Raw genomic sequence first — 11809 nt, forward strand, 5'->3', positions numbered from 1 at the left:
GCTGTGGCTGCCCCTGGATCCCTGGCAGTGCCCAAGGCCAGGTTGGACATTGGGGCTGGAGCAGCCTGGGACAGTGGGAGGTGTCCCTGCCATGGCAGGGGTGGCACTGGGTGGGATTTAAGATCCCTTCCATCCCAAACCCCATGATCCCTTCCCGCAGGCTGCTTGTAGTCCAGACAGGGCTCCTGGCCATCCACCCCAGTCCTGGCGATGTCCCACAGCCCCATCCCCGGCCCGTCCCCATGGTGTGGGTGGCGTCCCCTCGGCGGTAACCGGGAACGGAGGGGACATGGAGGAGGAAGAAAGAGCGATGGAGGGGTATGGAGAGGGGAGTGGAATGAGGATGGAGGAGCCAGGGAGGGACTCCCGCGAGGTCGGGAGGAGCCCGGACCTTCCCTCGCTCTCCCCTCCGCCGCAGGGGCCGCCCGCGGGAGGCGCGGCTGCAGCGGCCGCCCCGAACTGCCCGGTCCGGGCGGAGCCAGGGCGGCGGCGGCGGAGGAGGAGGGGACCGGGAGCCGGGAGCCGGGAGCCGGGAGCCGGGAGCGGCGGCAGCAGCACGATGGGGGCCTGTCTCGGGGTCTGCTCCCTGCTCAGCTGCGTGAGTGCCCGCCCGGAGCGGGGGGAGCGCGGGGCACCGGCGCTCTTGCGGTGCCGCCGCGGCGGGCGCGGCCCAAGGCGGGCGAGTCGCGGCTGCTGAGCGTCCGGAGGAGGGTCGGGGGAGGCCGGGGAGGGCTGAGGGGCGCCCCGGGGCTGTGCCCCGCTACACCCGGACGCGGAGGGGTGCAAGGGATGCCAGGAGGGTGATGCAGGGTACCCCTGGGGGATGCACCCCAGGGTACGCGGGGGATACGGGGGACCCCCGGCAGGACCCCCCCTGGATATGGGGGGGATGAGGGGGACCCCCGGGCGGATGTTCCCTGCCCTGTGTATCCGGGGCATGAAGGCGACCCCCAGAGGACGCACGCTGTGTACACGTGAGATGTGGGGCACACCCAGGGGTTGAACCCCTGTGTGTATGGGGGGGTTCAGGGGGTGCGTCCAGCAGTGGCTGGAGAGATGTGGGGGATTCTCGGAGCAGAGCATCCCACTGCAGCCGGGGTATCCATGCAGACACAGTGTTCACTCCAGAGAACTCTGGGGTTCATGGTGGAGGAGAATGGGGTGGGTGGCACTTAGGGGAGATGGGAAACCAGAGCAGCGATGTCCTGCTGCACCTGGAGGTGTGGGTGGGCTGGTTCTGCCATGCAATGAGAGGATGGGGGTCCTGCCTGGTTCCCTATGCTGAGCCCCAAAGTGGGGATGGAGTAAGAGAAGGAGCTGGGACAGGGGGTGCAAAAGGGCTGCGTGTGGGGTGCCATGGCCCAGGATACCTGTGCAGTGTGTGATTTGGGGTGCAATGGCCCAGGATACCTGTTCAGTGTGAGATTTGGGGTGCCATGGCCCAGGGTACCTGTGCAGTGTGTGATCTGGGGTGCCATGGCCCAGGGCACCTGTGCAGTGTGTGATCTGGGGTGCCATGGCCCAGGATACCTGTTCAGTGTGTGATTTGGGGTGCCATGGCCCAGGGCACCTGTGCAGTGTGTGATCTGGGGTGCCATGGCCCAGGATACCTGTTCAGTGTGAGATTTGGGGTGCCATGGCCCAGGATACCTGTTCAGTGTGAGATTTGGGGTGCCATGGCCCAGGGCACCTGTGCAGTGTGTGATCTGGGGTGCCATGGCCCAGGATACCTGTTCAGTGTGAGATTTGGGGTGCCATGGCCCAGGGCACCTGTGCAGTGTGTGATTTGGGGTGCCATGGCCCAGGGCACCTGTGCAGTGTGTGATCTGGGGTGCCATGGCCCAGGATACCTGTTCAGTGTGTGATTTGGGGTGCCATGGCCCAGGGCACCTGTGCAGTGTGTGATCTGGGGTGCCATGGCCCAGGGCACCTGTGCAGTGTGTGATCTGGGGTGCCATGGCCCAGGGAAGGCGCAGGCTGTGTGACTTGGGCTGCTGTGCCCTGTGACGTGGGGTGTGTGGTTCGGGTGACGCAGGCACCTGCCTATGCCAGCACTTCCTGCCCTGGTGGTGCCTCACCTGTGGGCACGGGGCCAGGGCAGGGCTGTGGAAACAGCCTGGGAGGTGCTAGCCTGGAAACCTGGAAATGGGACCTGTTTTGCAACTTGACCTCTGAGTGCTGGAGGTTTAACGAACAGGATGTTTAGAAATGAGGGGTCGGAGGGAGGGTGGTCTGCAAGGTCCTTCTGTAACACATTCCTGTGTTTTTCCTTATGGGCAGGTATTGGGAAAGCAGGGAGTTACTCCAGAGCAGGGCTGTAGAGGCTTCTCTATGAATTCTGGATTTTTTTTCCCCAAAAATCTGTTGTGGCTCAGACTGTGGTAACAGAGTAGTCACTGTATAGTTTTAATTTTCCTGTTTCTCTTGTGGAAGTTGTTGATGAAGGGGCTGGTTTTGTACAGGTTTGAGCTGAAGAACAACACTGAAAAACCCCAAACCAAATGAAATACTCCCCCTAGTCTGTGTAATTAAAAAAAAAATACTATTTTAAACAAGCTTTTGTTTAATTTTGTTGTTCCTTCTGGTTGATGAAGGGGCTGTTCTAGCACAGGTCTGAGCTGAAGAACTACAACACTGAAAAAAAAACCAAACCAAACTGAACAACCCCCCTAGCCTGTATTTTTTTATTACTATTAATTTTAAAAAGAACATCCTGACTAACTCCTTCTGCTCTGCCTGCATCACTTGAGTCACAGCACCACGAGATTGCCAAGCCCTTTCTTCAGCGCTTTCCCATTAAACCCTACAAGCTGCTCCTGAGTGGAACCTTGCACCACAAAAGGAGAATTTCTCTTTCCCTGCCCCTGTGGTTTTCCATGCTCTGCCCACGGCTGCCATGGGCAGTGTGGTCATTCTGAGCTGCCTTCCTGGCTCACAGGGTTGGGGTTACCAGCAGAAGGCTGCCCCAGCCAAAGCAAACCCTGGGGGCTTGGACAGGGTTTGAATGTCCCTTAGACACCCCCTGGGGACACTCAAGTTCATGGTACCACCCCAAAGCCACCTGCCAGGCAGGAAGGCCACCAGCTCCCCAAGCCTGTGCCTGATGTGATGGGTTTGGTATTGATTAATTTGCCTGCTCATTATTTTGGCAGCAGAGAAGCACCAGGTGCTTGGCATTGCTTTGGGTTGACTCACTCTCAGTATTGCTGGGGCTGCTGGGGTGAAGGCAGCTCCAGATGGGGTGGTGTTGTTGGGGTGATGTCACTGGGGTGGTGTTGTTGGGGTGATGTCACTGGGATGGTTTAGTTTGGTTGGTGTTGGGGTTTGGTTGGTGTTGTTGGGGGTGGTGTTGCATTGGTGTTGTCGGGTTGGTGTTGTTGTTGGGGTGGTGTTGGGGTGGTGTTGGGGTGATGTTGGGTGAGTGTTTTTGGGCTGATGTTGGCTGGTGTTATTGGGTTGGTATTGTTGGGGTGATGGTGTGAGGTGATGTCAGTCTGATGTTGCGTTGGTGCTGTTGGGGTGGTGTTGGTGTAGTTGGTGTGATGTAATTGGGGTGGTGTAGTGGGGTTGGTGGTGTGGGTCAGCGTTGTTGGGGTGATGTTGGGTGGGTGTTTTTGGGTTGGTGTTGTTGGGCTGGTGTAATTTGGTCAGTTATGCTGGGCTGGTGTTGGTGTAGTTGGGCTCGTGGGGTGGGTTGGTGTTCTTGGGGTGATGTTGGGGTGGTGGTGTGGGGTGATGTTGGGATGGTGGTGTGGAGTGGTGTTGTGCTGGTGGAGTTGAAATGATGTAATGGGGTGGTGTAGTTGGGTTGGTGGTTTGGCTTGGTGGTGTTGTGGTGGTGTTTTTTTGGCTGGTGGTTTCGGACTGGTGTTGTTCGGTCAGTCATGTTGGTCTGGTGTTGGTGTAGTTAGGGTGGTGGGCAGGTGTTTTTGGATTGGTGTTGGGTTGGTGTAGTTTGGTTGGTTTTGGTGTAGCTGGGCTGTTGGGGTGCTGTTGGGCAGGTGTTTTTGAGTTGGTGTAGCTGGGCTGTTGTGGGGATGCTGGCGTTGGGATGATGTAATTGGGATGGTGCAGGTTGGTGTTTTCAGTGTGGTGTCAGGTGGGTGTTTTTGGATTGGTGTGAGGTTGGTGGTGGGGTTGGTGGGTTTGGGGTGATGTTGCTGGATGGTATTTTGGGCCAGTATAGTTGGGTTGGTGTTATTGGAGTGGTGTTTTTGTGGTGGTGGTGTGGTGAAATTGTTGGGAGTGAAATGTTGGGGTGCTGTCCTTGGGGTGCTGTTGCTGGGTGCTGTTGTTTTGTTTCTGTTTTTGGGTGCTGTTGCTGTATCGGTGTATTTGGGGTGCTGTTTTTGGGATGCTGTTTTTGGGGTGCTGTTGCTGTATTGGTGTATTTGGGGTGCTGTTTTTGGGGTGCTGTTGCTGTTTCGGTGTATTTGGGGTGCTGTTTTTGGGATGCTGTTTTTGGGGTGCTGTTGCTGTATCGGTGTATTTGGGGTGCAGTTTTTGGGATGCTGTTTTTGGGGTGCTGTTGCTGTATCGGTGTATTTGGGGTGCTGTTTTTGGGATGCTGTTTTTGGGGTGCTGTTGCTGTATCGGTGTATTTGGGGTGCAGTTTTTGGGATGCTGTTTTTGGGGTGCTGTTGCTGTATCGGTGTATTTGGGGTGCAGTTTTTGGGATGCTGTTTTTGGGGTGCTGTTGCTGTATCGGTGTATTTGGGGTGCAGTTTTTGGGATGCTGTTTTTGGGGTGCTGTTGCTGTATCGGTGTATTTGGGGTGCAGTTTTTGGGATGCTGTTTTTGGGGTGCTGTTGCTGTATCGGTGTATTTGGGGTGCTGTTTTTGGGATGCTGTTTTTGGGGTGCTGTTGCTGTATCGGTGTATTTGGGGTGCAGTTTTTGGGATGCTGTTTTTGGGGTGCTGTTGCTGTATCGGTGTATTTGGGGTGCTGTTTTTGGGATGCTGTTTTTGGGGTGCTGTTGCTGTATCGGTGTATTTGGGGTGCAGTTTTTGGGATGCTGTTTTTGGGGTGCTGTTGCTGTATCGGTGTATTTGGGGTGCAGTTTTTGGGATGCTGTTTTTGGGGTGCTGTTGCTGTATCGGTGTATTTGGGGTGCTGTTTTTGGGATGCTGTTTTTGGGGTGCTGTTGCTGTATCAGTGTATTTGGGGTGCTGTTTTTGGGATGCTGTTTTTGGGGTGCTGTTGCTGTATCGGTGTATTTGGGGTGCAGTTTTTGGGATGCTGTTTTTGGGGTGCTGTTGCTGTTTCGGTGTATTTAGGACCCGTGTGGCGTTTCCCTGCCTTGGGCAGCTCCAGCCAGGCTCTCCCAGCCTCGGGGCAGGGCAGGGACAGGAGCAGCCCAGACGTGCGAGTGGCACCGAGGTGAGCTGGGTGCAGGAGGAAGTGAAACCGGAGAGTTTAACCATCCACCAGCAGCTGAAAACCGACCCTTCCTCATTAACCCCCTGCTCTCCTGCTGCTGCAACCACTTCCCTCGCTGGCTTTTTCCATCCTGCTCTTTGTCCCTTCACCGTGTTCACATTTTGGGGCTACTTTAAAAATTCTGCAAGGAGAATCAGAGTGTCCAGCACTGCTGGGAGTGTTTTCCTTTCTGTTAACCATTACTTTTTCAAGAAAAAGACTGAAATCAGGAGTGCCCAGGCAGCTGGAGGGCTCAGTATGTGGCACAAAGGGTTCCTTGGCTTCACTGTGGAGGAGTTTTCAGGGAGTTACCCTAAAAGGATGTCCAAAAGGAATCCACGGGATTCCCGAGTTAGGGAGCAGAGCAGTGGGATGGGGCTGTCATATCCCGTTACCTCAGCAGGAGCCTGTGAAACCTGAAATACAACCACGGAGTTTGGCTGTGTAAGAATCATCCTGCAAAATAAACCTCCAGAGCTGTGGGCTCCCAAAAACCTTGTGCCTGTTGGAGAGAGACCAGAGGAGACCCCAGAGCTGCTGCAGGACTGGAGCCCTCTGGAGCCAGGCTGGGAGAGCTGGGGGTGCTCACCTGGAGAGGAGAAGGCTCCAGGGAGAGCTCAGAGCCCCTGGCAGGGCCTGAAGGGGCTCCAGGAGAGCTGGACAGGGACTGGGGACAAGGCATGGAGGGACAGGACACAGGGAATGGCTTCCACTGCCACAGGGCAGGGCTGGGTGGGATCTTGGGGAGGAATTGTTCCCTGGCAGGGTGGGCAGGGCTGGGATGGAATTCCCAGAGCAGCTGTGGCTGCCCCTGGATCCCTGGCAGTGCCCAAGGCCAGGTTGGACATTGGGGCTGGAGCAGCCTGGGACAGTGGAAGTGTCCCTGGGGTGGCAGGAGTGGAACGGGATGGGCTGAATCCCCAAATCCACACCTTCCTAATGAACATCAGACCTCGTGATTTTCCTGTCCAGGTCTGCTGATTTTGGGACTGGTGTTTTTTGTTTCAGTTGGCACTGAAGGAGGAGGAGCTGGAGAGGTGGATGGAGCACTGAGGTGCTTTGCTACATCAGATGATGCAGTAATTCTGCATTTAAAGGGATTTTTGTTGTTCCCTATTTTTTTTTTATTTGAAAGGAAGTACAGTAATGCTGGCGCATTTTAATGCACTCTGATGCACATGGTGCATTTAATGAGGCTGAAATGAAGCAGTCTCTAATTGAAAACCATTTTCCCATGCTTCCAAGTTGAAAACATGATGTGATGCCCCTGAGCAACTCCTGGAGGGGCAGGATGAGAGTTCCTATGGGATACCTTGGGTCTCTCACCCACCCCAGCTCCTGTGGGTACCATCAATACAGCTGTTAATGGGGCAGGGATGTGGGGCTGGCATGGGATAAGAGGAATAAATCAGGAAGGAGGGGATTTTGCTCAAATAATGGTGTGCTTATGTTTAAAAAATATTCAAAGCCACCTTTGGTGATTTGGGGACATCAAAGTGGTCGCTCTGGCGTGGGGTCCTGCTCACAGAGCAGCTCCACATGTGGTTTTGTTTTCTGCCATGTCCATTTTTTTACACTGATTCCAACAACGAGAAATGTGTATTTGAGTTGATAGCGAGCCATCTTTAATTTACACCAACTGCAGGCCCTGATTGGGAAGCACGTGGCCATAAGAAACACACAACTCATGCATGTCCCTCGGTAGCAGGAGAGAGCAGAGCCCTTCTCCTGCCTGGCTGATGTGCTGAAGTCCAGCTGTTCCAAGGGAACAAGGTTTATTCTGCACTGTCCCTGTGCAGGAAACTCCCACCAATGTCTTGGCATCAGGGAGTTTGGGTTTCCTTAGCCAGGATTTCCCTGCTCGGACCCAGCAGTGGGAGTTTTTGGAATGGGGTGCACCTGGCAGCACTGCCCATGCTGGTTTTGGGATGCCAGGACCCACTGGGGACTCTCAGGGATGCTGTGCCTCAGTTTCCCTGCCTGTAAAGTGCCCTTTGCAGAGGGGAAGGATGGCAGGATGAGTTGCTTCCCCCATGGTGCTGATACCAATATCTACCCATCCTGGATTTGACTGAAAGAGCAGCCTGAAATTGTTTTGCAAATCTCATATTTGTACAAAAAGGAGGCTCCTGCAGGGCAGGGCTTGCTTTGACCAGATCCTTGCATGGAGCAAAAAACATGAGGGTGTTTATTTGGTATCTGGTGTGTCATTTTCCACACTGGCTGTTCCTGCAGCTCTTTTGGTTTTCAGCAACTTTTTTGGGGAATTTGGTGCCATATCCATGAGGTCCTGTGGGCTGTGTGTTGTGGTGTGAGTAGCTCCAGGCAGTGGAGTGGATTCCCAGGCTGATCTCCTTAAGGATAAAACTGGACACGGATTTTGGGGCCAGTCTCTCCCGCTCATCAGGGGCTGGTCTCCTTGCAGGTGTCGTGTCTCTGTGGCTCTGCCCCGTGCCTGCTCTGCGGCTGCTGCCCCTCGGCCAAGAACTCCACCATCACCCGCCTCCTCTTCACCATCTTCCTCTTCCTCGGCACCCTCGTGTCCATCATCATGATAATCCCAGGCGTGGAAAAGGAGTTGCACAAGGTAAAGAACTCCTGGAGGTTGCTGGGAAGAAAAGACCCAGCTCATGGTGGGGACTTGAGGCTCAATCAAAAAAGTGAATTTTTGGGTCACAGTGTGCTTCTGTTCCTCTTTATTCTGAGCATCTCACTGGGAGGAGGCATTATTAGCCCTGGTTTTCCAACGAGGGGAAACTGCAGTGGGGTCATTTAATGCAATTTTTGTTTTTCCCGGATGTCTCCCAGGAAAGTTTCCTACATCCTGTTTTTTGGGGTTCAGTCGATGCCTTGCCAGTCAGGGAGGTGGGACTTCAGGTGGAGAGAGCAGAACTCTGCCAGCTGAGTTTCATGCCAGCTTTCCACTGACTGGCTGGGTGGCTTTATCTGTGTCACCTCAGGCAAGTGGCATTGGAGCAGGCATTGTCTGGCCCATCCTTTTTGGCACCAGGGCTCGTGGTGGGTGTGGAATCGCAGAATGGTTTGGATTGAAAGGAATCTCAAAGCTCATCTCTTTCCACCCCCTCATGGGCAGGAACACCTCCCACTGTCCCAGGCTGCTCCAGGCCCTGGTGTCCAGCCTGGCCTGGGACACTGCCAGGGATCCAGGGGCAGCCACAGCTGCTCTGGGCAACCTGAGGGCTTCCCAGTGGAGAAGCTGATCTTCAGTCCAACCAGCAGATCTTCGATCCAGACCTCCCCACAGTCCATCAGTCCCCATCAGGATGTGCTGAGGTTACGCTCACGTTCCCGTCACTATTTCAGCTCCCTGGTTTCTGTGAAGGCAGTGGGTCAGTGCTGGGGGTCCAGACCAACGTGGACTGCAGCACCTTCCTGGGCCACAAGGCCGTGTACCGCATGGGCTTCGCCATGGCCGCCTTCTTCTGCCTCTTTGCTGTGCTCATGGTGTGCGTGCGCAGCAGCAAGGACCCGCGGGCCGCCCTGCAGAACGGGTGCGTGTGGTCCCCGTGGTCCCTGGGGTGCTGGGGTGGGGATGGGCAGGACCCCCCATCCCTGTCCCTGCTGGCTGCACACTATGCCTCTTCTCTCCTCCCACAGCTTCTGGTTCTTCAAGTTCCTGGTGCTGGTGGGGATCACGGTGGGGGCCTTCTACATCCCCGACGGTGCCTTCACCTCAGGTAAGGAGCTGCCCGTGCTCTCCTTGGCACCTCTGCCCGCAATCAAACCCAGGGCTGTGCCCCCAACTCTCACTTGCCCTGTTCTCAGCTGGTTTTTCTCCTCCCCTCAAGTCTGGTTTTACTTCGGTGTGGTCGGCTCCTTCCTCTTCATCCTCATCCAGCTCGTGCTCCTCATTGACTTCGCGCACTCCTGGAGCCAGCGGTGGCTGCACAACGCGGACGAGGGCAGTGCCAAGGGCTGGTACGCAGGTGGGTGTGGAGGCACCACCGTGGTTTTGGGGCTCAGCTCATCCCAGGGCTGGGTGAGCCTGAGCTGGCTGGGACTGGGGGCTCTGCTCCAGCCTCTGTGGTCTCCTCCCCCAGCCCTTTGTGCCGTCACCTTCATCTTCTATGCTGCCTCCATCGTGGCCGTTGTGCTGCTCTACATCTACTACACCAAGCCTGAGGGCTGCACGGAGGGCAAGGCCTTCATCAGCATCAACCTCATCCTCTGCCTCATTGTCTCAGTTGTGTCTATCCTGCCCAAGATCCAGGTGAGGCAGTGGGGAGCACCCAGGAGCCTGGGGCTGTGTCACCCCAAGGTACAGGAGCACCCAAGCACCCTCTGTTGTGTTTGCAGGAGGCTCAGCCACACTCGGGGCTGCTGCAGGCATCCCTCATCACCCTCTACACCATCTACGTCACATGGTCTGCCCTGGCCAACGTGCCAAGTAAGCCAGACACTGCCTTGGGTTTGGGAGAGGGATGGATGGGGCAGGAGCATTCACGGGGTGGGTGTTTGTCCCTCTGTGTCCTTGGGGCTGACCCCCTGTATATCCCCCCAGCCCAGCGCTGTAACCCCACGCTGCTGGTGAGGAACAGCACTGGTTCAGCCACAGCCACTGAGCCGCTGACAACCTGGTGGGATGCCCCGAGCATCGTGGGGCTGGTGATCTTCATCCTCTGCACCCTCTTCATCAGGTGAGCACTTGGCTCTTGTCCCTGGGGACAGCCCTGCAGCACAGAGCCATGGGAGGGGCCTCTGGAGGGGAGGTCACACTTTGGTCCACTAAAGTCTCTTTGTCCATCCATCCCTGTCTCCCAGGGGCACAGGTTTGACCACAGTCACAGTTTTAAGGGTTTCCCCACAGCCCCAAATTGCTCTGCCTGTCCTGGGGATGGCCCCAAGTACAAAACCCCTGCCACGAGGTGGTCTTATCAGGGCGGATCACTGGATGCTCCTCCCTGGACCTGCTGGAAGTGCTTTGCCTAGTACAGCCCAGGACACCTCTCACCTTCTGCAACCATCCACACTTCTGCCTCATGTTTGCCCAGTGCCCAGCAGGGCCTTTCCCAGAGCTGCTTTCCAGCTGAGGGGCCCCCATTCCACACTGGAGCCTGGGGTTGTTCTCCCTAGGGGCAAAACCTTGTCCTTCATCCTCTTTGTTGAGCTTGATGAGGTTCCAGTCAGCCTTCCAGTGCCTAAAGGTGTTCAAAGAGAGCTGGAGAGGAAGGGCTTTGGACAAGGGTGACATATTTTAGGATTTCCCCACAACCTGCACACCCCAAACTGCCCTGACTGTCCCATACCTGAAGGGGCTCCAGCAGAGCTGCAGAGGGGCATTGCTGAAGGACCCCAGTCACAGTTCTTAGGGCTTCCCCACAGCCTGCGTCCCCCAAACTGCCCCGGGGATGGCCCCAAGGACAGAACCCCCGCCATGGGGCAATGACCAAGTGGTGCTGATCCCTCTGCCCGCAGCCTGCGCTCCTCGGACCACCCGCAGGTGAACAAGCTGATGCTGACGGAGGAGAGCGGGGCCGGGGCCGGGCCGGCCGGGGCGGAGGAGGGCGGGGTGCACCGAGCCTACGACAACGAGCAGGACGGCGTCTCCTACAACTACACCTTCTTCCACCTGTGCCTCCTCCTCGCCGCTCTCTACATCATGATGACCCTCACCAACTGGTACAGGTGAGAGCTGTCGTGGACACCCAGGGCTGTCGCCGATCCTCCAGCTCCCCTCCTGCTGGGATGCTGGTGCTCGTGTGCTGGGCAAAGATGAGGTGTGCGAGGCTGCTGGACGTGCTCCTTTATCAGCTTTAATTAATCTTAGGGTCGTGCCTGGGCTTGCCAGCGTCCTCTGCGGCAGCCCGGGATCCCTCGGGAGGAGGGGGAGCAGGGACCGAGGCTGAGGCTGCAGCCATGGGGCACCCCGTGTTCCCTGCGTGGCACCCAACCCACCCGGGGCACTGGCAGGGTGTCACAGTGGTGGGTGCCACACTCGTGTTTGCTGTTTCAGGCCGGATGAGAGCTTGCAGGTGCTGAGGAGCCCCTGGACGGCCGTGTGGGTGAAGATCTGCTCCAGCTGGGCCGGGCTCCTGCTCTACCTCTGGACCTTGGTGGCTCCGTTGGTGCTGCCGGACCGGGACTTCAGCTAAGGTGGCTCTGGACGTGCTGGTGCCATCGTGGCTTTGTCCCTCGAGGCTGGGGACAGCCCCAGCTCTGCCTCAGCCTCAGTTCTGCATGCAGGAGCTGCTGTGCTGGGTTGTGCCTTCTTGCAGCTCGTTTGTTTTAATTTGAAAGGGATGAAGTGCCAAGCAGAGAAAATTAAGGGCTGAGAGAGACCTGAGGGTGTTTTTAAACCTCTCATCATCTCCATGTTTGTGTAGTGCCTTTGGCAGTGCCTCCAGACCCTCTACTCCCAGCAGACACCAC

At 56.5% G+C, this 11809-nt stretch overlaps 1 protein-coding gene across 1 annotated transcript; it reads left to right on the plus strand.

Moving 5' to 3' along the window:
* Nucleotides 1-559: 559 nt before the first annotated feature.
* SERINC2 (serine incorporator 2) lies at nucleotides 560-11532 on the plus strand. Its single transcript, XM_062509015.1, has 10 exons — nucleotides 560-598; nucleotides 7845-8006; nucleotides 8744-8931; nucleotides 9038-9117; nucleotides 9229-9366; nucleotides 9481-9650; nucleotides 9737-9827; nucleotides 9942-10077; nucleotides 10856-11065; nucleotides 11394-11532. Exons 1-10 carry the CDS (start codon nucleotides 560-562, stop codon nucleotides 11530-11532), a joined length of 1353 nt encoding a protein of 450 aa, XP_062364999.1.
* Nucleotides 11533-11809: the final 277 nt, after the last annotated feature.

This window comes from Cinclus cinclus, chromosome 26 (assembly GCF_963662255.1).
Source record: "Cinclus cinclus chromosome 26, bCinCin1.1, whole genome shotgun sequence".
Classification (NCBI taxonomy): domain Eukaryota; kingdom Metazoa; phylum Chordata; class Aves; order Passeriformes; family Cinclidae; genus Cinclus; species Cinclus cinclus.